Source organism: Haemorhous mexicanus, chromosome 1, assembly GCF_027477595.1.
Source record: "Haemorhous mexicanus isolate bHaeMex1 chromosome 1, bHaeMex1.pri, whole genome shotgun sequence".
NCBI lineage: Eukaryota > Metazoa > Chordata > Aves > Passeriformes > Fringillidae > Haemorhous > Haemorhous mexicanus.
Window position 1 is genome coordinate 136642099 of NC_082341.1, and position 25797 is coordinate 136667895.

At 35.5% G+C, this 25797-nt stretch overlaps 1 protein-coding gene across 7 annotated transcripts in view; it reads left to right on the forward strand.

The window, feature by feature from the left end:
- VPS13B (vacuolar protein sorting 13 homolog B) overlaps positions 1 to 25797 on the forward strand; it is a 431824-nt gene that overhangs the window by 207750 nt on the left and 198277 nt on the right. For all 7 annotated transcript variants that reach the window (XR_009488944.1, XM_059864515.1, XM_059864541.1 and 4 more), the window contains exons 22-23: positions 8916 to 9043; positions 17463 to 17697. Coding sequence is in view for 6 of the 7 variants with exons in the window: in XM_059864515.1 (XP_059720498.1) it covers positions 8916 to 9043; positions 17463 to 17697 (363 nt within the window). In the remaining variant the exon portion in view is untranslated. The remainder of the gene's footprint in view (positions 1 to 8915; positions 9044 to 17462; positions 17698 to 25797) is intronic.

Consider the following 25797-nt stretch of genomic DNA (forward strand, 5'->3'; position numbering starts at 1 on the left):
GAGTCAAAATGATTGCTGTGTTTGTGTAATTCTGTAATATATGTAACATACTTATGCAGGAAGATAGTAGGGACTGCTGTAGATGAATAGGGCAATCTTTGAAAGCTGTCTTGGGCACACTATTGAATAACGATTTAAGCCCAGGTGTTTGTTTTCACATTCAAGATGTGTGCTTGATCATTACTAAAATAATATGTAATTTTCTTTCATATTTATAAATTTCTTATAATTATTTCCACTGTGTTTGGAAAACACAGAATTTCCCGTGATCAAATATGAAATTGGGTGTGGGGGTTTTGTGGTTTGGATTTTTTACTGCCTTCAGGTGAGGTCTTTTTTTTTTAGCCATGACAGTGAAATATAATTTCACTAGCATCTAATACAATCTGACATTTATCAGTTTGGAAGTAACCCTGATATCGCAGACACAAATTTAACACTGTTTTATGAGCTGTAATCCAGTGACTATGGCATCTAATTGACTATGGCATCTAATTTTTCAGTAACACTGGGAAAGTAGCCCCACACCTGCTCTTAGTGTGAGGAAGGACTTTAATGAAAGAAGCTACTTTAGAGAGGATGAAAAGGTTATTAATTTTTTGTCACTCAGAATCCTGAAAGTTGTCTTTTCTTATAGTCAGAGAACAGGTAGGAAAATGGAATGGAATTTAATGTATCTTCTAAGAAGACATGAACTTTCTGAATGGAGTAAGCTCCATAATCTGTTACAAAAGCAGCTAAAAACTGAATGCCTTGTCCCATGACTGAACATACACTTGTAAAACAAAATTTTGCTGATCCCTGTTAGGCAGCAGTGAGTTATTTGCCCATGGTACAGGTGGTGACTGCATTTCAACCCTGTCAGGAGTGTACTTCAGGCCTGCAAAAGCAGGCAGATGTTTTTCATTGCTGTGTCTAGCACCTGGCTTCTCCATTTCATTGTCTGGTGGACAGATTGGAAGAGCATTTGCAAAAGAGAATTAAACCATGGTGAGTTTGAGGCAACATTTTTCACAGACCAGGTCTGCACTTCACAAGGCAAACTGATGTTTTAGTTTCACTGCAAATTCAGTATCAGTTCCAAGTTCAAAGCTGAGAAGAGAATTCAGCCTTGTTTCATTCTGCAGGAAGTATAGGTGTGTTATGTAGGAGTCTGTGCATATGGAGAGAAATAAAGGAATAAAAGCATTGCATTTTGGAAGAATCTCTTGTGTTTTGAAAGACTGGTATTTTGATCTTTGGAATTATGTTCTTAAAGAGAAATAATTCGTTTGAAAGCTTTATAAATGCTTTTACACCTAGTTTACTGTTTTTATTTCCAGTAGATGGAGGATGGTGTAGTAAATAGAAAATTTGAGAACTTTTGTCTCAGATAGACTTTATGTTTTCTGTTCTGTATAAATCACCTGAATTCTAACATGGACAGAGCTCCTTTTGCTGATTTCTTGCTGGTTTACCCTGCTTACTTATTTTCCCAGAACCTGTAAAACATAGTACCTTGGAAATATTTACTCTTTTGAATTTGACCAGCAAGTACCTAAGGAGTTACAAGACGAGCAAATGAATTGCATGCGTATGCAGGGAATATAGGCTTGCATAAGCCTTCTTTCCATAGGAAACCAGGCAAAGAAAGACCCCCATATTTTCTTTCAATCACTTCTTAACATTTGATAGTGTGGATATAATAAAACTTGCATTGCTTCTTAGATATTTGCTATAACTGGAATTTCTTAGGGTTTATGGGAAGTGTTAGTAATTAAATTTTGAAAGCTTTACTGAAGGATTTCTTAAAATTCCTTCAAAGTATACATGAGATATAGCTGAACCACTATTAAATATTTCTACATAAAACTGAAGAAAGGACAAAGCTTTAAATTTAAACACATCTCTATTTTATTTGGGCCAGGTGATGCCCGATAAACTGATATTTTTATTTGAAGTTTTATTTTAAGTTTATAAAGTTTCTACCAAAAAGTTCCAGTGTAGCAGAATAAGACCTGTACTTAACAAAACTGGATGCAGTTACTGATTTTTGTTTTTCTTGAAGTCTGACTAGAATGCATAGTTAGATTCCTGCTAACATGAGCTGTTGGAATGCAAAAACCTGGCAAATATGAGAGAAGTCTGGCTGGTGAGAAATCAATGGATTATCTGAAGTATTTGATTTAGTGGGTCACTATTTCTGCTCAATGAACTGAATGATTATCGTTTATTCATGCCTACTGTGAAATGTATGACTGATGATTAATTTGGGAAGATGAATGGAATTAAAGAGATGCTAAATAGTTTCAGTAAAATACTTGAAGGAATAAAAAATCAGGAATTTAAATCTGATGCATATTTACCTACCCATTTTTATAAATGGACTTTAGTTCTTGGATTATTTAAAAGGAAGGTGTCCAGGCACAGGTGATTTATAGAAAGTTTTAAATGTCTGGACAGTCAAATATCTATATTTAAAAAAATAATAATTTTTCTGAGTTTTGTCAGCTAGTGAAATGTTTAACATCTTTATTATGGTGGCATGATTTCTTCAGTTCACTGTGTGCATTTCAGAAACTTTAGTAACTCAAAGCCAATGTAGTATATCAAACATTCTTTCTGTATGAAGAAATTCAATGCTGAGAGAGAACAAATGTTTTTTTATTTTCAGGTTATATTTATAAGACTAAGGACCTTTATGTGTTTTTTTAAAAAGGCAGAGTACTAGGCAGAATTCCACATTTACCAGAACTTACTGCAGCTCCAAAAGCTGAAGTTCTTACTTCATGGTATAAATTGTGCTTGGACTGGAAAGTGATACTAAGATAAACTCAGGCGTGGACTTTAGATATGAACACACAAACATCACATTTTTGTAATTACTGATCTAGTAGCTCAGTTTGGCCTCTGAATGGCTGGTTTTGATTTGTACAAAAGTGTGAGTCCTCTTTTTTTTTTTTGTTCCCAGAACTAAATAGGTATTTTTTGCCAGAAGTAGTGCAGCAATCATTAGGAATTTGGTGGGAGAAAATGCTGACCATAGGCATTCCCTAGCCAACATACACTTTCACACAGAAAGATCCTTTCTTGTTGCACAACATTAATATCACATTTGTCTTTGTTTATTGACATATGTTAAGAGCCTCTGTGTTTTAACACTTACTCTGCTGTTAACTTTTTGGGTGAGCACACAAATGTAGTCACTACACCTCTCTGCTGCCATTTCCCTGCATCTAAGGGACTTACTCTCATGAGTTGTCAGAGACTGTGTTGCTCAGTTATTGTCTCGATAAAGGTAATGTATTATCTGCACTGTTAATAAAGTGGAATGCAAAAATGCTCAAAGGCTAGCAAAGAAATTATTTATACAAAGACAATTCAGTATGCTGGCAAATATATCACCTATTTTAATAAGCTTGAAAGGACTTCATGCTGTCATTCAAGTACTGCTTTCATTCTCAAACATTCTGATGGAGAGTGTAAATTTCAAAAAGTAATTAACATAGTCTATTCTTAGAAATTAACAATTCAGGTGTTATTCATCCAGGAATGGGAGTGTGGGGAATAACTTGTCTTACGACATCTCACAAATAAAACATGAATATTAGTGAAAGACTTCTGAAGGGTACTGATAGTTCAGAAAACATTGGTAAATTCAGGTTTGAACTTCTCTGCATGGTTTCAGTGAGCTGCTGCTTTGATTAACTTTGAAGTTGAATGGTGGGAAAAATGGTGTAATAAGATAGTAAGTATTTTAAAAAGAATTCCTTTGTGCTTTTGCAGTTCCTTGCATTTGTAAAATGTTTTAATAATAAATCACAGAACAGAATTGTTTGATGGATGTGTATTATATTGGGAACAGAGTTTCTTTGGCTCTCATACATATTTACAGAAAAGTGTAGATGATTTGTAAAGCCTTAAAATATCTTCATAACCACATATGCTTAGTTCTGTTGTAAGTATGAAAATATAGAGACTTGTGAGGAAAATTGGAAGGCAAACCTATGGACAAACAAGTTTTTATGTAATAAGTTTCACTGAATTTTTACTTCTATATAGTATTATACACAAAACCAAAACCCTGCTGATTTACAGAAAATTGCAGGTTTTAAAAGGAGATGACTGTTTGGGGTTTAATTAGGGGGGTATTTTGGGGGATTTTTTTACATATAAAGAAAACGATTCATCTTCTGTTTAATTAAAATCAATCAATAAATAAATAAGTGGAGGGGGGGCATTTTGATTTTTTGGGGGTTGTTTAACGTTTGAATTTTCTCCTCCACGGCATTTTGATCTTATTTTTAATCCTTTAGAACCCTTGATCAGTTCCTTAAGGTGTTGTATTTGTTGCAAACACCTTAGTATTTTTGAGTTTATTTTTTCATGGAAAGACATATCTAACTCATGAAATTGAATACCTGTTAAAGAAATCCCAATGAATGCTCTGACTCCATGCAGACTGCTTCCAGTTTTAGTAGAGAAAAAGTCTCCCTAGAAACAGAGCAATATGGTAGGAGAACATTTTCCTCTGGTTGCTTTTTTCTTTCAATGTGTTTTGCTGCCATGGCTCTTGGTTACTGTGGTCAGTCTGTAACAGCATTTTCCTCAGCTTAGCTCCCTCCTGGTGTGTGAGAGGCTGTATGACAGGTGATGTGATGGTGGAAGGAAAGCTTACCCAGCCTGGTGAGCTCATGGCACAGACACATTTTGAGTAGGGCCACGAGGTGTGACAGAGTGTGTGTTCTCCAGGTCAGGATTGAAGGCACTTGAGATGGTAGTTCATGTTTGGACTCAGGTGTTTATTTCTTATCAGTGAAACAGCCTCACAACCATGAGTTCAGTGTTTCATTAGCAAGGCACAAAATGGCTAACTGTCTCTTGTGACAAGGTCTTTTAAGACTAAACTATCCAGTTAAGAAAGGACACTTGGATTATTTTCCCTTTTAACCCAATAACTGATCCCTGGAAGCCTGCAATGCAGACTTTTCTGTCCGATTACAAAACATCACCCAAACCCATGAAGAAGAAGGAAGAAGGTGGTAAAGAAGAACAACCTACCTCCACCCTAAAATCTCCATCTTGCTTCATATTTATTTCTGTAATCTAAAACCCCAAACTCTTAAGTTTTCCAGCCTGTGGTATTAGACACTTCTAACCAACTACAGACCAGTAATCCCAGTGCTGTCAATCAATTTTTAAAGTCTTCTCTGCAGCCTCAAGTCAATTGCAGTGTTCTCCTGTGGGTCTGTGCCTTTAAGCACAGAAAGTTTAAAATTCTCAGTATCCAGGATTCCAATAATAGAGGAGGGTCCTGCTGCCTGCCTGGCTGGCTGCAGACCTGTCCTGAAGGAGAAGTGCTCTGAGCACTTCTGGGAACCAGTGAAAGTATGGATTTGCCTGCAGCAGGATAACCTTTCCCAGCCAGAAAGAAGCTTCTGCCTTCTTCATGCATGAGGAATCTGAGGCACACAGGAAAAATGAGTCTATCTTGTGCCAGAGAGATTGAGACCTGATAGGTCTGTGCCCCACAGAAATCAGGAATAAGGTATTTCCCTTCAGTTTAATTGCTAGCTCTAGGGAGAGAGGAGAGCATGAGGCCATCAGTGCCTACAGATTATCAATATTCTTCAACCCAGTAGTGGAAGTCACAGATGTGTGGGGTTTTTTTGCATGGAATTATTTGAAGAAATGTACATTTGTCCCAAATTGCACCTCAGAAGTTCTCTTTTCCCTTTTCTGTTTCGTAAGTCACTGAATATTAATAGCACAGAGTAGTGATATTTTCACAAAAGTTGTTTTTATTTTTAAAACTTATGTATTTTCTCAAAGTTCTAAAAACACTCATTCCTAGTAAGCTAAAAAACACAAAGAAGGGAACATTTGTCTAAATAAAAAAGACACCTTTAACTGGAATTTATACCTTTAAGTCTTGCTTAGTGGCATCTCCTACAAAGTGAGTACCTTAATGATTAATTTTTCAGAACTTGGAACTCGCTCTGTACTTCAACCAGAAATTGTTAAATGAGTTATGAAAAATGCTCCTTCACTGAGTCCTTTTTTTAAAAAAAAGTCTGCTCATTACCAAGGTGTTCTGAAATTGGTAAGTGTGGTGGCTTATGTGTGATTGATGTGGTGTATATGTGTTCCAAAGCACAAATTAAACAGTAAGGGACTAAAAGATAAGAATAGGAGCATATTATGTTCCTGTGCACTGTTGTTTTTTTGTTTGTTTTTTTTTTTAATTCGACTGGTATAACCTGAAGCAGTCCCCACTTTGTTGGGGGTTTTTTTGTCCCCTCATCAATTTGGAAGTGTTTCATACAAACCATATTTTCTATCTAGCTATTGCTGACACCTGGGTTGAACACAAGACTGATTACATTGTCAGGAAATGTTTCAGGGTTTTCAGTTCAATAGTAGCTAAGTGGCATAATTATTTTAGTGAATTACCTTTGTACTAAGACAGATGAAGCTGATCCAGTCTACATCTCTACTGTAGAAGACTGGCCAAACACACATGGTAGCCACACCTGACAGTGTCTTAGCAAATGTCATCTCCTGACCTCCTTGCCTGACAGGGAGTTAAGACACATCTTTCTCAGCATCCTTTCAGGCAAAATTCTGGGATTTACAGTACAGGGGTAAAAAAATACTACTTTCTTCTTTTCTCTTCAGGAGTTCTTCTTTGCTTGTTTCTTCTTTCTACTCCAATGTACTTTTTATACCTGTTCTATTTTCCATGGTTTATGGTTGAATGGTTCCTTATCTGTCTGTTGAGTTTTGAGACAGACTTTTTTTTTTTTTTTTTTTTGATCTCTTGGTTAAACTTGAGGTATTATAGCAAAGCTGGTTTTTATTGTGGATATTCCTGGAATTATTCAGATTTTTAATTACACATAAATGAAGAAAAACAGGAGGTACTTCAGTCAGCTAATATGTTTTTAATTCACAGATTGTTGTTGCTGGCTATTCTGCTAATTGATAGAGAACTAGCACTGTTTGTTTTCCTGCAAATAAAATATGGGAGATTGGAATGAAATCTAGCTTTAAATCCCACTCATGAGAGATGCACTTGTGAAGTGATGTAGGATGTTAACAGTCCCTGCTGAATGCATTGTAGAATATGTAGGTTTACATTGTATTTATCCACTCATCCTGACCTGAAGCATCCTACCTGTGAAATTCTTGGAGTCTCACAGTGATTTATGTGCCCTTCTCACCCTTACCCACACTTGTGTTCCACAGTTCTGTGCTTCAGTGGCTCCTGTTTTTAATATTTCTTGGTACTCAAGCTGTTCCTGATTCTCACTTTGTAGTGTAGGGCCTGACTACACAGAAGATGGTGTGAATTGAGGTGGGGTAATAATTTAAAGGAGAACAGCTCTTCCTTGACTAATCTCTTTGTTTTAACTTAATCCATTCGTAAAGTGGATGGAGGACATCTTCATGGCATGAAGCTGTCTGTGTGAGATGTTATAAAACAGCTATTGCATGCTGCTTCTCCAGATGGACAATTTACATGTTTGTCTCTCCAGAACAAGCAATCCTGAAATGTCATGCTTTTTACACTCTCACAATCCAGTTTTCATTCCATATCCTTCTAACATATCCATAATTGGAGCCAGGAATCTCTGAGAGGACTAATTATCGTGCAGCCATAAAAATCCTCTTTCACTCTTCTGACCACCTCTCTTTCTGAATCTTTGGATTCTCCATCAGTTCAATGAAGAGAACATTTCTCTTTAAGATGATTAAAAATACTATTTGTTGAGGGATTTTTTCTGATAATGTTAGTGAACTCTAGCTTTGATGGGGAAAATGTCACAGATTAATTCATCCAGTGACATTAACATTGCATTCTCTTGGCAAAAAGTCACCACTTAGATGTTTCAGTTTTAAATCTTCCCATGTTTCATTGCATTACTGAAGAACCAGTGATGCATATCAAGGACCAGGTATTTTTGCTTTCCTTAGATCAATTGATAGCATAATTTTGTCTTAAGAATTTTTCTGTAATTTTCATGCCACAGATTTCTCCTAGCTGTAAAATTGGTAGACATAAATTGTCCCACACTGATTTCAATTTAGTTTAAATTTAAGTCATGAAGTCTTTGCAATTTATTCCTGCAGTTTTGTCAGCTCTACAACATGTAGACCAACACTAGAAATGTCAGATAAGCTGACAGTAGTTCTACGGGTATCCCAATACACAATGAGGAGGATATTCTGTAAAACCTGTCAGAAGGAACTATGTACCACTCACAGTCCTGTTTTGAAGTTCTAATGTGCTTACATTTAATTTAACATTTCTAAAATCTTTTCATGTTCATGTTTTTAAATAACTAACAGTTTAAGGAAATGTCTCTTTTTAATAGAAAACATTGAATTTTGCTGAAATACTTCATACTTTATTGCTTTAAATTTTGACAAAGTAAGAAAATAGTTTAATTTCTATTCATTTTCTTAATGCATTCTCAATTTTTAAAGGGATTTTTTCAAAGAAATTGAATTAAAGGCTGTTATTTAATGTGGTCTGTCATTTCTTACAATTTTAGAAAGGTGATACCTTTAGATGACACCGGCAGCAATGTATGTGAAAACCTCTTGAATTTCAATTGCGTCATCAAATAGGTTATCACACTTTGAAAACTGTCTTAATTTGTTTAAGTCAAACATTCTTCATAATATTTTCTTAGCAGTTCATGTTGAAGAAGTTGGAACATTTAATTTTATTGTGTTGTATTTCTCACAAGGCTTAACTGGTGCAGTTGTATTAACAAGTTTAAAACTAATACAGACACATTATTATTATGTGAGATATACACAGTGTCAGAAAGACTTTCAGAATGTCCAGTAATCGTTTTTCTTTGCTATCAGTAGTATATTATTTACTTAGATATCCTTTTTGTAACTGACTGTTTTGTTTGCATTAGAATCTCGTCCTTTGTCACTCCCTGTGAAAACTGTGCTGAACTCATCTGAAAACTGCAGAAGTCCTGAGGAAAGAATGAAAGAATTTATTGGAATAGTGTGGAATGCAGTTAAGTGCCTTACACTTCAGGTAAGATGAAAAGGAAGTGAAAAAACCCTTATGTGTTTCCAGACTTTATGATACTTTTTATGCATCCTAGTGCTTTTTATTAGAGGGGTTTTAAAGGAGCTCCCAGGTTTTATTGTCTTATTTCAGTAGTTTCAAAGTCTGAGAGAATGAAAAATAAAGTAAGATTTTGGGTAAATTAAGCAAAGAATGCTTTGGTTTTAAAATACTGGGTTTTGAAATACTGTTTTGTATTTAAAGGGAAAGATCCTTCAAAAATTATATTAATAAGAATTGCTTGTCACACTTTTCTGCATCATAAACACTGCAATTAGATTTGCAGAATGCTTTCTTTTCGTTTTCAGGAAAGTGTGTATGATAAATATTTTCCTGAGGTGTATGGTACAATTGCTGTTGTTACACAGTGAAGGCTCAGCGGCTTACTTGCCTACTTTTTCATGTAAGACAAGGACATAGCAGCTGGGATTAAAGCATTTTGGTTTATACTGCCCTAGATTGTTGCTCCTGATCAGTAAAAGCAGAGTTTTTGTGTAGAGTTATAGATTGCAGGAACAAATACTAGCTTGCTTAGAAGTGCTAGAATTATGACTGTATTGTTCCCAGTACTTATCAAGTATTTATTGAGATATTATTCTAATTTAGAATTATTATGACCTGTGCCTCTTGAACCATACATTCATTCTGTGAGATCAGTATTTTATGGTACATCAGGATATAGTAGCTAATCTTTTTTTTTTTAATTGATAAAGTCACAAAAAATTGCCAAAGAAAAGTCTTAATTACAACTTTTGGCAAATTTTTTCTGTCATTATTACAGAAAGTAATTAAATGCCTGTTCCTTCCTTCTGTCAAGCAATATATTTGATAATATGCAGGCTCATCCCAAAATGAGTGTCTGTGTCACTCCTCTTTCATGTGTCGCTCCTCTCTCATGTAAAAAGTACTAAAAATTCACAGTTTTACAAAGTTTAAAAGTTCAGGTTTTGCCTGAGCAAGAACTTGAGACTTGTCACCTGATGGCAGAACATAGTGAATTTGAGGAGCTCTTTTGCATTAAATCTATTTTGTTTTCAGCCTTCACTTTAGTCATTATTTCATGAGTATTTTGCATGTTTTCCTTTCTTCCTTAATGTTCTCACCACTGTAGATTAAAACGTCTAGATAAGAGGGAGAATTTGTAATCTATTTGAAGGAAGCAGTGTATTTTTGTTACGTCTCTGGCTGGTACTTAGCACGGTGAAACTCCCTATATTTATAAATGCAGCTTACAGATTGAGGCATAATAAAAGTAATAATATAATAACGATAATGAGGTAGAGCTGGGTCCTTTATAAAGGGGGAAAGCTGAATCAGGACTGCAATAGTCTGCTTCTACATTTTTCATGGTACGTGTTTTGGTGAGCAACCAGCAAATTGAATTTGTTTTGAGGAATGAGTAAAGTGCCAACCATGACGTTTGTGTGTTACCAGATAGGAAAAAAAGGTAGTGTTTCTTTCTGTGGAGCTGAAGACTGATGACAGTGATAGGCAGGGGTTGTCTCAAAGAACAATTCCTAAATACCTTGCTGCTCTGACCTAACATACAGAATAGGGCTCATACTGGCAGAGGATTTTTTGTGTTGGGTACTTTTTCTGGTGCTTGAGGTTCTAGATTTATTTGCTTTTTCCAGGTTTTTGGGGTTTTTTTTTTGGTAGAGTACTGATGGTTTCTATTTTCATGATTAGGACTATGAAATGGTATTTTTTGGTTTTATCTGTGTTGAAATTAAACACCCCTTTGAATTCACACAGTAGCTCACACACTCTGTTTCATTCTTATGCCTTAGCTGTACTTTGTAAGGTATTTGCCAGTACCTTCCCAGAAGCTTATTGCATGTTATCAGAGAAACATTTCAACAGACTCCAAGGAAGCACTGCAGGGAAGTTCAAGAACGTGCTTCCACACAAATGTGCAATAGTTATTTCTTGTGAAGTATGAAGGATTTATAGATACGTTTGCTGTTCTTTTTATTACTATTAGTAATCCCTATGTATGGTTTTCAACACAAATGCCATATATATAGCTTGTTTCTTTCAATACCTGCCCAAATGGGAAATTTGTGCAAGGCAATGTATAGAGGGTAAGAAAATGAGTATCATGAGTCTGTATTGCAATTCAAGTATATTATATTTATTTTATTATAAATAATGTGGATTTTATTAAACATATATTACTATATTAAAATGATAAGTTTTTACAGATTTTCTGTATTATTATTTGGCATGAAGAGGGGAAATTTCTAGAATAATTTGTCTAGTTAAATACTGGAGCATTTAGATTCTGTGGCTCTTTTTCTAAAGCTAATTTTTGTGTTCCTGGATCTTTTAGTTACATGATTTTAGAACAGAAAAGTCTGTAGTTGTCGTCAGATAAAACTGAACTTCATAACTTAAAATCATCAAAGGATTATTCTTTTAGTGGAAGTTAGAGTTAATAAATGTGTTTGGAACCAAAGTAACTGGAAAGTTTATTTTGGATCCAAGGCTGGTACTTGCTTAGCCCTAGCCCTGGCTTGCTTCTGATAGAATATTGCATGAAGGTTTTATGCATTGGAGTTGTGGTATTTAAGTGAAAAGACTTGCGTATTTAATTATTAAAAGTTGGTTTATTATTTAGTTGTTGTAGGATTTTATATGCAGCCTTGAAGTCTTTTTGGCAGTTACACTGTGTAGGAGGGTAATACTCATTTTTCACATGTTCTTCATACTAATAGTTCCTAAAATTGTGAAACAGTATAAACACAATTATTTTTAATTGGCTGTTAATGCTGAATTCCATAGAGAACAATGAAAGATCTGTATTAAAAATAAATTAATTAATGAGTAATGTTGCAACAAGTGCCGACTACATAAGAATGTAATTGTTACATAAAAAACTTAGGTATGTCACATGCCTTTAAATATCCCTGAATTTATTTGAAAAAAATTAATCCTTTTCCTGAAACTACTGGAAATTTTATTTTCTTTAATGCATATAATTTGTAAAAATTTTTGACTAAGTGAAACATTGAAAGGCAAGAAAGGGGAGAACAGATTTGATATGAGTTCCTATTCTTTGAACTGTGTTGTTATCCAGGGATCAAGAAGAGATTCTGTGACTTGTAATTTAGCAGTTACAGCTCTCAGCAGTTTTTTGGCAATTATGAGATAGGATTATTTCTTAAGTTGGTTACTTACCACAAGCCAACAAAAATTTGTGTTTTCAGTAACTAAATAAAACCTTTTAAAAGGCTTGAAAGCTTTCTTGGGAAAGAACAGGAATGCTGTGAAGCACAATGACACTGTGTTTTAAGTGGTCAAAGAAAATGTATCTGATCCTTATTATGGTCATTTTTATGTACAGGTAGCCTGCTGTCTTGGTTCCTTTACTTACGTGTTTTGCTTTCCATTTATAACATTTTTCCTTTTGTCTACCTTCAAAACAAGAATTTCTGTTCTGCCTTTTAAAATTGTAACAAACACTGCATGTCTGGCTCAGCAGAAGATAGTCTAAATGGTAGAACACATTTGGGTGTTGGAGCCTGGGCTACAGTCTTACAGTACTGAGTGCACCACAGCCCTCACGCAAGGTGTGTAATCAGGGGTTCTTGGCAGCCTGGGGAATCATTGCAAGATGGTATTCTGTACCCAGAAAAACACATTACCTTGCTGCTGAGAGCCTTTGAGGGTTGATGGCTAATTCAGAGAAAGGCAACTTCCCTGGAGAGACATGCTCATGCAAATGTCACCTTGTAGAAAATCTTCAGTGTCTCTAATTGATTTTTGTAGCTGTGAAATGTGGGTTATGAAAGGGAATCTTTTGTTGTCACTATCATGAAAAGCTGTAAAGACTTGAACAACTTGTCCTTCTTCATAGCACTTTTGGGCAGTCACTTTCTTTGTTTTCTTCCCTCCAACCCACCCTCCTCAGAGACCTAATTTTTCATCAGTATTTATTTCGCTCTTCTCTCTAGTGAACAACATTCCTTTTTATAAAATAAGAATTAAAAATACTCCAGTAACTTAATACTTTCCTTTTTATGCAAGAGTCATTGGACATTTTGAGACTTACATGTTTGTAAAAGTGTAGCGTGTAGAGTTATGCTTTACTTAACGTTTTAGAAGTAGAAGGGAAAATACTGCTTGCTTCATTGGTTTATCATTAGTGTACATTATTTAGCATGTATAGGCCTTGACATAATAGAAATTAAAATAGGGGGTGATCCTATTTCAAGAATGTAATAATTCGTTCTCTTTAACACATGAATGTGTTCAGCATTGGCAAATGAACATGTTGCTACCAAAACTGAAATCAGATCCTTGAAACAGAAAGGATGTTGCCATGGAAAAATGAAGTAACACTCAGTGCAGCTGCGAAGCATTAATGAATAGGATATTTTTTTAAAAGATCATTTGTGTTTGGTGTGGCTTGGAGGGTCCCAACCAGATGGTTTCCATGAACAGGATCTGACCCCCAGCTTGAGGACTTCTTACTGGCAGATTACTTCATTTTCTTTCCCTTGGATTGTCAGATCCTTACATTAATGCAAGATTTACTGCTGCTGATTTATATTCAGTTACATAAATCAGTCACATCTTACATTAAATTCACAATTTTAGGCACACAGTTTAACAGTTATTTAAAAAGTGTAAAAAGATTTATATGATAGCTTTAATATATGCTATTGATGTAGTTTAATTTTAAGAATTTGGATTACATATATTTAGAAACACTTTCCGATTGGTGAAGCAATCTGTAGCCCACATTCTCACTTTTGTCCAGCATATAATTCCATCATTTTAGGTGCACTCTTCCATTCCTTCACTGGAACTTGTGAGTAGGCAAATGTCCAGATTCTGTGAGGTAAATGTACACAAATTCCATTGAAGTTGATAGTTGTGAATCTGCCTCTGAGAAGTTCAACAGGTGCAACTCAGTTTTGTACTTATTGGGCCCTTGTGCATTCAAGTTGGTAATTTCTTGTTTGATTATAATCATTGCATAATTTCCTCTAAAATGTGGACTTTTACCATACATTCATTGTGTTGGCCTTTGAAATCCTGCAGTAATGTTTTTCAAAACTTGTTAATCATGTAAAACTTTAAATGAAACACAGGTAAGGTGACCATATCTGTAAGCAATTCTGTAGCATTACATGTTGTCAATTTTTAGCGAATCCAGATTTAGGATCCTGCTGACTGCACCAGTTTGTCATGAATGAGTGATCTAGAGTAACCTAAATAATCATCATCAAAGGCATTAGCAAAAGAGACTTTAATATGAATTCATGAAGGTGTAACTTGGTGAAGATCAATAGCAGGGTTCACTCTATCATTTACTAATGGTTGAAACATACAAGGGAAAATAGAATTGAAATAAATCTGGCATTATTTACATGGAGGCCAAAGATGGAAAAGAGTAAGGGAACCCAAACGCTGAGTCATGAAATTCATACCGGACCTCCTTGCTTGCCAAATCTCTGATGTGGCTTAGGTGCAGCTGGATCTGATCTGGACAACAGTTTACATCTAAGAGAAGAAATACAAAGAGTCAGGAAGTCCTTTCATTGAGTCATGAGATTCAGAGTAGATCCCCTTGCTTTCTGAACTCCTGATGGAGCTTAGTCTCAGACATTGACAACAGTCTGTTAAAGGAATTACCTATGTGGATTTCAGTAGTATTAATTTAATATGCTATCAGCAGCTTACCAGACCTATTGCAGTTTAAGGGATCTCTCTGCCTTGGGTCATAAAAAGAATACTCAGTCTCAGATAAGGAATCCCAAACACTTGGGGGCATCCCAGCTCAAGGGGAGAGTCGCTGGTGTGCAGACCAGTTGCCCTTTAGGGAAAGTTGGAATTGAACTCATCCAGAGATCTGTTGTGAGTAGAGAGACCTCTCTGCCTCTCAGAGCAGCCTTGAAAGGTGTGCCAGCTCAAGGGGAGATTACTGCTGTGCAGCCATCCTGCCTGGCAGGGAGAGCTCAAAGACAGTTCACTTAGGCTGTCGTTGGCTTGTAGTCAAACTGCATGCAATGGGAAGGATGTGCAAGAGACTCCTTGTACTCACAGCTTTCTTTGTTCCTTGTTGACTGAGTCTTGGAAAAAACACATTCAAGTGTTATTCACATGGTCAGGCATGATGCTCATTGGGTCACTGTGCTCTTTGTGGAGTTTCCTGGAGTTCTTGACCTGGCTGCAGCTCAGGCCTTTACCTCATTTGGAGCTTGTACTGAGCTACTGCAGGTCTTTTTAAGGGGGCTGAGTATATCCATCACGCCTATGGAGGCCTGATGATACCACTTAAAGCCCACCAAAATTCATGGTCGAACTCCCATTCAGTTGTTCGAAATGAGTAGCAACGAGATGCTTGTGTAAAAAAGGAATTTCCATCAGGAATTTAAAGGGGTGAAACTCTTGTGATTCTACTTCAGTATTCTTGATACAACAAAGTAAAATAAACCAAATGTGATCGGAAGAACTTTTCTTCAGTACAAAGCTGTATTAAACTGTAAATTAAGTGCAAAAACTGAGTATTGAGGTCTGTTCTTGAGAGTGCTTTGTAAAACGTGTCGTATAGATCCTGCTGCTGGCAATGTGATGAAGTATAGTATCTCAAGTTGGTGGAATTTTTGGATTATTATTTCCACATGGTTTGTATATCCAGGCAGCATTTGATGTTAATCGTCATAGATGTGTGTGTATATATATGTGTGTGTGTGTGTGTGTATGAAGAATGGGTGATTTTTTATAAACTGTTTACTCAGCAAATGCATGGATAAAACAATAGTTACACCGATCATGAGTTCTTTTGTCATCTATTTATCATTATCCCACAATGATTTGACCTACAACCTATTACTAATAGACCAGAAAACAATCTAATGTATCACTGTAAAAATCTTTGCAAATTGACACAGACACTAATTTACCATTAAAAAAAAATCCAAATCTGTTACATCTGTAACAATACACCCTAGCTTTTCATTCAGTATAAATAAAGTACACTCAGCAACCTTGGATCAATAAACTACTTATCAAAGATGTAATTAGCTTCATTTTACAACTCAAACAGTTCTAAATCCAGAAACAAACACAAACTTCATGAACTAATGTATTTATTTTTGCAAAATTCTACTTATATTTTTCTGCAGTGAATTCTTGTCAGTTTGTCTAAGCAAAAGGGTACAAAAATGCTGAAATAAAGATGAATATCTATGTACTCACTAGGCTGGCAAAGTGCTGTGGAATTCCAGCTCTATTACAAATCACTGTTGTGGTCTTAAAGACCTAATACCTCAGGGGAGAGTATGAAGTACAAATCTTGGTTTTTTGCTTTTAAGCTGTGCTGTCTAACAATGTCACATTGAAAGAGTGGTACCTAAGTTTGCAGCAAGCAATTGTTTTTGTCACAGCTACAAATAATACCTTGTCCAGCAATTTGTATGCTAGGGTTTTCCAAGCAACGTGGAGCAAGAAACTGAATCAGAACTTGTATTTGCTTAACAAAGCATTCAAGTGTGCAGGTTCTTGGAGCCTTTTGATATCCAGGTGCCAGAATGGCATTTGTAAGAACCAAGGAAGACTAACAGTCCACAGCTTACATCACCTCTGAGTTAACAAGTTGTGATGAGTCGAGCTTTTGGTTTGGACTCACTCAGCCTCACTAGAAACTCCTAAGAAGATGGCAAAATGGCCAGGCATGTTCCAGGGCATTGAAAATAAAGAACAAAAAGTGTTATTTCCTGTGAAAGCATGTGTGCTGCTTCTGATTTGAAAAGGGGATAAAAGCTATATAAACTTTATCAACTTTATTACTATCTCTTTCTCTTTGTTTAATGTATACACCTTTCCATTTATTTAAAAGTCAGTTTTTCTATAAAGTTTGTGGTTTTCATATTTTTCTAATGATTGCCTTTTTTGTGCATGCTCATTATGTTGCTTATTAAGCTAAGGCAGAATTTTCCCTGAAACGGTTCTTTATAGAAAGTAACAGCATATAAAATCTTGGCTAGTTCTCGAGACTTAGCTATTGCTAACAAAGCTAATGAATGGTGAAAAGTGGAGGGCTTTCTCATTCAGAACGTTCTCTGACTCAGTTGCACCTGTACAAAGCTGTTGAAATGTAGATATATGTATTTTCACTTTCTATGGCAACACCTTTCTGATGAATTTACACAGCAAAAACATCCTTCTTCTTTCTCCCCTCTCATAATCATAATTTACAAGCATATATTATTTCCCAGCATTTTGTGCCATCTTTTCTCTTAATTCAACTAAAAGTTAAGACTATTTTTGGTCAACTGTGATGGATGAATAACTTCAGATTTTGTACCAATATGAATACTCCTCAGTGAGGAAAATATTATATTTCTGAGTATCTTTTTTTGCTTTGTTTTTTCAGCTTGAAGTGCAGTCTTGTTGTGTATTCCTTCCCAATGACAGCCTGCCTTCTCCAAGTACTATTGTGTCAGGCGACATTCCTGGGACTGTGCGAAACTGGTACCATGGGCAGGCCAGTATGCCTGGCACACTTGTTGTCTGCTTGCCCCAGATAAAGATTATGAGTGCTGGACACAAACACATGGAACCATTGCAAGAAATCCCATTTGTTGTGCTGAGACCCATCCTGGAAGAAGGTAACGTGATAAAATCAAAAGCCTCACTCTTTAGTTTCCATTTCTAACTGTCATGAAAATTGTCTTCATTTTATTTTGAAAACTTCTGATTTCGTACTGCTTTTTTTGCAGAATGTTGTTATATATTATTGATGTCTAGAAATACTGCTTACAAGGTTGGCCTCTTGTAAATCAACATGGAACTCATCATCAAAGAGCTAGTTCTGTGATGTTTTGTATGTTTGAAACTAAAATAATTTTTTACCTTCATTGGTTTTATTATTCAAGTTATTTTGTAGCCAATGATCTTGACACAACAGGTAGTGACAGTAAATTGGAAATTCCAAGACAGAATGGAGACAGGTTAGGAAAAGCTTTTCATCCCACCTTGGTCTTGGATGTAACATTCAGACTGGACTTTAGTTAAACATTCTTCACTGAGGGGGTATTTGGTCACTGGAACAGGCTGCACAGCAAAGTGGTCTTGGCACTAAGCCTGTCACAGTTCTGGATGCAACTGTACAATGCTTTTAATCTTAGGTAGTCCTGCAAGGAGCAGGAAGTTGTACTCAGTGATCTTTATGGATCCCTCCCAACTTCAGATGTTCTATTATTAAATGTAAAATGAGAAAAGAAATTCATAAGTATAGCAAACTGTCAGAAGAAAATAATGAAGCTTTAATGACCATCCTGACAGGCAGCAGTTCTGTGTTCTGTGTTGTGACTTAGGAATTGCAGCAAGGATTTTGTATAGATATGAAGAAAAAAATTGTAAAGGTTGAGGGAAAGTACAGTAGTTCTTATTTGAAAAGCTAATATTTGATAGGGCTTTGAGTTTTAGACCAGCTTGAGGGAAGAATCAGCTTTTAACATTCTGCAGCTGATCAAGAAATGAAAGGAAGAGATAAGCTGAAAAGGATCTAGCAAGTGAAAACAAGTTGCTTACGTTGAATATTTTTTATTGTGTTTTGGTTTTTTTAACAGAGCCCTTAGATTAATCAGAATAAATGGTAAATGGACTTGCAGCAGTGTTCTGAATAAATCCTGATGTAAAAATCTTGTTCCATATATATATATGTGTGTGTGTGTGTGTATGAAAAATTGTATACTGGAAATAGGTGAGGCAAATATTCTGAGCTATCTTGAGCCTTGGGTTCCAGGTTTATTTTGATGACTTCTGTGACTGCTAGTCTCAAAACTAAGTTTTGGATTCCATGCCAGTATTTGTGGTTTAACCCCAGCCAGCAGTTCTGGCTGAACAGAGCCTCTCACTCCTCCACCCTGGTGGTATGGAGAAGAGAATCTGGAGGTCAAAAGTGAGAAAGCTTAGGGGCTGAGATAAAGGCAGCTTAAAAGATAAAGTTGCAGGTGCAAGCAAAGCAAAATAACAGATTGATTTGCTACATCCTGTCAGTAGGCAGATGTTCCAGCCTTTCTTTTTGGTTGGTTTCTTTGGGTTTTTGGGGTCAGCTGACTAGGCTGTCTCCCTTACCAGCTCCTCCTGTGGCCCGAGTTTACTTGCTAGTGGAGGAGTGTGAGAAGCAGGAAACACTTTAAGCACTGTTCAGCCATAACTAGAACATACCCATTTTATCCACAGTTTTCAGCACAAATTCAGAACAGCACCATACCAACTACTATAAAGACAATTAGGTCTATCCCAGACAAAACCAGGGCATTGGTGTACAATTACTTTATTGTTGTATTCCCAAACTATATTATTTAGAAAGAATTCTTGCTGTTTTCTGTTTTGATTCTAAGATGAAGAGAGGGAGATGCAGGAATTGTTCCATTGCTTTTGTGACAGCATTTTCTGAGAAAATTATTCTGTTTTCTCTCTTGCTGCTGAAATATAACCAGTTTAAATGGTATGAAAAATTAAGTGGAAATCACATTCAAGAGCTAGTCCTGCTCCTGCCATCTGAAATTTGTTTGGATTTATAACATTGTGTTTCTTCTCCCTTTGATCAGCCACTTATATTGGACTTTTCTCCTTTCTGTATTTTACCTTAATTCATGGCAATGGAAATAAAATTGCAGTTTTTAGTATTGAAAATCATATTAGAAATGCTGCCAAATGAAAAGGAAAAGAAGTTTGAAAGAAAGAGAGAAAGGTATATGTAGTTTTCCTAATAACTTTCAGTAGGAATGATCTTATTTGCTAATCAGAGTGTCAGATAGAAGATATATTTAATGGAAGCCTTTGTTTGTTTTAAACTGATGATGTAATTTAAACCATTTATGAAAGTAAGAAGTCATTTGAGTTTTGTCAGACCCAGATTTGAAGGAAAGAGCCTAGTGAGAGAAAAGAATTCCCCTGGTTGGGATAAAGCCTATGGTAAGGAATTTATTTGTGTGTGGCTTCCTGCTCTGGGAATAATGCCAAACAGAAGTTCTCACAATCTTGATATTTTTGGTTCTCTGATGGAGCCATTGCCTTCTCCCATGCCAAGACTCTCTCTCAAAGAGATTATTTCAAAGTTTTTCACAGCTTAAAATCACCTTCTTTGCTTCTTCCCCTGTAGAGGTAAATAATTTTTATGGACTTGTACCGTGAAAGTCTCTTCATTTGCTTCTGCATTGAACAAGACTTCAAGGACAGTCAGACATGTTACCATCTCTCAGAAATTATATTTAGTCAACTGTGCTTTTCCTGATAGCCATTGTTTTGGATCATTCCTACTTTTATACAGAAGAAATAAGTAAAAGGCTTTTCCACAGGGATGTGTTGTTACTTTTAAGAAAGCTGTGTGCTCACAAATATATTTTTGTTATTACATGAAAAACTAAAAGAGGACAAAAAGGGAACATATTCCTACTGTCATTTGGGAATATTTCAGCCTACTCAGATACTTACTGACCTCAAGATGTCAACATACTGTAAAAATAGCTTATACACTATCCCACAATCAGGTCTTTCCATGTGTTTACAGAATTTTGCTGCATCTCTGAGGTAATTTTAGTTTGCAGGAATGCTTTTTAAAGTACTTTTGTTCAGAAACATAATGTAGCTCAGTCATACTAAACAACTAAGTAATCCATAAATGGATTTATCCATGTAAAGAATTAAGTATTCCTTTGAACTTCTGTTGAATAACACATACAATTAAGTAAGGTATTGAATTGCATTAAGTATTATCTTAAGAGTACAAATTAATCAGACAGAGACCTGAGAGGTAGTATTTATTGAAGATGTTGAAGTAGAATAACAGAATCATAAGCCAGGTTGGAAATGACCTTGAATGATCACCTGGTCCCAACTTGCATGGCAGAGGGACCCAAGATGACATTATCCAACACCCTCACCCTGCTCGTTTGCTCCTGAAAGGCTGCACATCTCTAAGGAGGCTGTTCCAGTTCATGATTGTTCTTACTGTAAAATCTTCCTTATATCAATATTAAATCTCTCCCAGTGCAACTTGTACCTGCTGTTCCTTGTCTTCTCTGTTTTGACATCTTCTGAAGAGGAGGACCTCTGTCCTATTTGTAGCTGCCCTTTATGTAGAACAGTTACTAAGAAAAAACTAAATTGTTAGAAACTCAGTTTGAGCAAAACAGAAATGTTTAGAAAAGTGCTTAGAGCGAGTTGTGACTTTCTGTGCATATCTAACTTCAGATATTTGACAATCATCTGTATAATCTCCAAGTTCAACCTATAGTGATAGGCTAAAATGTGGTAAATACAGTTGGACAAAATATGTTGCTATGGTCAGAACTTCTGGACTGCTAAGTGGTCTTCCAAAAATCTAAACTCTTAACAGAAAGACAAGTTGAAGACATAAAGGGAACTTTTTCATAGGTAAAGCACTGTTTTAGAGTAATAATGAAAATTTTTAGTATTGATGAAATCCTCCTGGTTTTAGCAGTTTACATTTTCAGTTATTTTAGTGATTGATTTTTAAAAATAATATTAATTATTAATATAATAATGTTCCTCTCTGGAAACATAGTAGTAAATCTTTCATAGTAGTACATTTTATAAATTCATCTTTTTAAAAATTTATGTTTACTTATGTCAAATACAGTAAGGTAGAGATCTTTAGGGAAGACACAGTAAAATAATTTTAGAAAGTAATGTTCAAAATACCTTAAAATTGTTGATATTGCTGCTAATCATATTCACATTTTCAGGTGGATAGCCATATACTGACAGTCATGTGAATCACTATTCCAAATACTTAAATTTGAAAGATGGCTTTTGCTTGTGAAGTTAGATTATATATCTTCACAGAATTTTGTAACATATGTTGAAACTCAATAATCTGTCAATAAGTGACTTGCAGGGAAATAGGAAATTAGTGCCATATAGATTTCAGCGTGAAAAGAACAGTTAAATGTTTAAAGTAGAACAGCAGTATGTTGGCCTTTGTGCAAGTTATAACTTGCATAAGATTTTTAAAAATGTTTACCTTTAAATTTACAGAAATTATTTTTTCTGTTATTATATTCAGGATAAATATTTAGCATTAAAATAGTGTGCTGTTTCTTAGAGGGGTCTGTGTGTGACCTTAAAGATCATCTATTTCCAACCCCCCTATGAAGGGCAGGGACACTTTTCACTAGACTGGATTGCTCAGAGCCCATTCCAACCTGGCTGTGAGCACTTTCAGGGATGGGGCATCCACAACTTCTCTTTGCAGCCTGTTCCAGTGTCTTGCTACTCTTGTAGTGAATAATTTCTTCTTTATATCTAATCTAAATCTACCCTATTTTGGTTTATTTGAGCTTATAGTTGATGTCACCATCTGTAATAGTAATTACTGTGTTTAATTTACCTGTTATGAGAATGCCTTGCAGAATTAGTTCTCACGTTGGAGAAGCTGGAGTTATGCAGACATAGAGCTACTTTCCTGTTGCATGGCTGGGAGGAAGTACGAGTGACCTAACATGTAGTGACTGCAATATCTTTTTTTTAAAACATTGCATGTCCCATGAGAATGAGGGCTTTAGAAATCCATGTAAAGACCCTGCAGTGTGGGTTCAGAAAGGGAAATGACGACACAGTAGTCAGGTTGCTTTTTAAGGATTGCTGGGGATACTACTGGTAAGTCTGGGAATAGATCCCAGAGTACATGATGATAAAACTTTCATGATCTCTCTCCTACCATTACTGACTTTAAACAACCAAAATTTCTCTTTTGTAGAACCGTCAGCATTGTATACACAACATCATGTACAAATACCACAATTGCAATCTGTTTTTTAAAATAAAGATAAGTTCTTCATAAAAATGAGAGCAAACATTACATTTATTAGTAGTTAAGCACATTTATCAATATTGTATGTCATGCATATGGGAGGTCTTGTTATGAGCATTAGTGATTAACTCTAGCAAAGAGGCAAAGTGCATCAGTAAGTACCAGAGAAAGAGCTTCCACATGCCAAATTTTTTTTATTTATACATTTGAAAAATGATAGACTAAATTCCAACAGAATTTTTGTTTCTAAGCTATTGCAAGTAGCTGATAAAAACCAGTTCTTTGAAAATTGTCCGATGGTTAGATCGGTCAACTGCCAAATACCTGAAAGTGGTATTTATAAATGTAAGAAGTTATTAAAGTAGTTGAAATATTTTATTAATAAATTTTTAAATACAAATTAATGATGGTGCTCTACAAAATTAAAAGTTAGGATTTTTGATAGTAGTAAATCAGGAATTAATTAGAATCTTTAAACATAGTAGGGGTCTTTCATGTGTATATTTTATAATCTTGCCATAATAAAAGTTGAGTGTACTGTAGTTCCACTGAAGGCAGTTCCAGTTTTCCCAATTTACTTAAAATATTTCACAATTCCATCAATGAGGTGACAAAGTAATAGTATACCTAGATGGGAAGGTTAGATGTAGAGAAAATTCTGCTAAATGTGGCACTGATTTTTCCTTTCTACCAAGAAATCATTCTTTAAATTATTGGAAAATTCTATAAGCAATGTTTCTTTTGATATTTAGATGCTTCGAATTATTTTTTAATAGTTTCATTAAACAAATTTGCAAATGAATGAAGGTACATTTTTTTTTAAACAAGTAAGATATAGTTACAACAGCAAAATCAGGATTTATCAGGTGCACAGTACCAATAAAATGTTAAAACAGGCATATAGTGTATATGGAGCTGAAGAAGAGGTAACTGATGACATTGGGGGAATTTCATTGCTGTAAATTCACTGTGTCTTTACTGCAGTATTTTTTCAATGTACTGTGGTTTCTGTAACTTGATAAAAATTTGTCATTGTTTTCCTTTTAAGGTAGATATTGTGTGCAGTCTAGTAGAGCTACCACTGATTTTTTTTTCTATAGATATTTTTTCTTTCTAATCCATTAAATATAAACTATGTTAATTTACTGTGGTGGTCACAGAGAAAAACAAAGTTCATATGTAATAATTAGAAACATGTCATTGGAGTTGACTTTGCATTTGAATTTTTTCCATCTATTACAATTATTTTTTTGTATTTCTTGGATGACTGAACTTGTAAAAAAGCACGAATTAATTGCTTCAAAACTTTTAATCTGCAAACCTTTTGAAAATATTTTGAAGTTACTTTGAACTGAATTCTTCAGTATGTAATAGCTTCAAAATAAACTATTGAAGTTTTCAGTTTGTCCTTGGGATGAGACACAGTTTTCTGATACATACTTTTGACCATATAAATGTATTGCTGAAGCCATTGTGGAAGAAAAAAATAGAAGCCTTACTAAAATAATATGGTAAAAAGATGTTGAAATGGAGCTTCCTTTTAAATTTCAAAACCCTTCCAATTTCTTTAAATGGTCACATTTAACATTTGGTGCTATTTCTAAATGTTGTGATTTCTCAGCAGGACATTATTGACTGTAGATCACACCAGGCAGCAAACACACTCTTATATTGTTTAAAAACACTGCTTTGAATTTTTTATTGTCCCATGAGACCCCAGTGTACCTTTGTCTCCCATTTTCTCCTCTGATTCTCAAGACTGGCTCCCATGCTTCTGGGGTATTAGATTAATTTGGACTCTCTATCCATGACTTAGGCCAAAATGTTGAAAAATAAAGCCTCATACCAAATAACTTTCTGAATTTTCCTGTGGGAAGGAGAACTTTTCTCCTTCTCTGTTCTCCCTGCAAAGATGAAGACTATTTCAGCATGGCTGAGGTTTGTGGATGCTCAGCAGCCTGCTGTGTCTGGATCTGGCACTTCATCCAGCTGCTTTTACATTACTTCATATTGGGACAGGCAGTTTCTTTTGGTGGATTGAAAATTCACATGCTGGGCACAGACTCTGTGTTGTTCAAGTTGTGACAAAAAGGCCTAACTTCCTCAGTAGGAAATCTGACAAATGAGATGAAGATTTTCTTTAAAGAAAGCAAAATTAAACAAAAGAAACCCCAAATCCCACCTGAAATATTTTTGTGTTCTTATACCGCTGAAGAGCAAAAACCTGTATCTGTTTAAAGAAAATTAGAATTATCCACATATCTTTGATTGCCTTATTTCCTCACTTCTTTTGAGCATTCTTTGTATTTTGGTTCAGTGTTTCTCCCAGAGCCTATTTTTTTTCCTCTGGACCTAGCTATCATATGTGAGATTGTATTTGCTTTACGTGGCAAGGTTTTGGTAGTGGGGTGGACTGCAGGGCTGACATCCGTAAGAACATTCCAGAAGCTTTCCTCATATCCAAAAAAGCCAGTTCCAACTGGCTCCAAATGGCCTTTGCAAGTTGAATCTATTCTGCCCATAAACAGTAACAGGTGAATTATTTCTCCCTGACTCCTCTGCTAGTCCAGCTGAGTAAGGGGAGTGGTAGCAGCTGTAGTGGGTTCCTGGCACTCAGCCAGGGTCAAGCCACCATAGGGATTCTGTTTCAAGTCCTGTAATCTGTGTGCTCAGTTCCTCTCAACTTTAGCTGGTAGAACTGTTGAAAATTTTCCTTCACCAAAAGGAGTTCCTGTTGGCCCTGTAAAGAACTACCTAAATAGTTCTGTGATCCTGCTTTGGAAATTTTTATGTTTCAACTATTGACAACCTAAAGAAAACTGATTGTACAGAAGCTGTAGGCATTTTGTTGTTCAGCTGTGCACTGCCAATTCCCTCAGTGATTATTCCTGATAACGATTCCTGGTAGGGTGCCAGAAGCTTC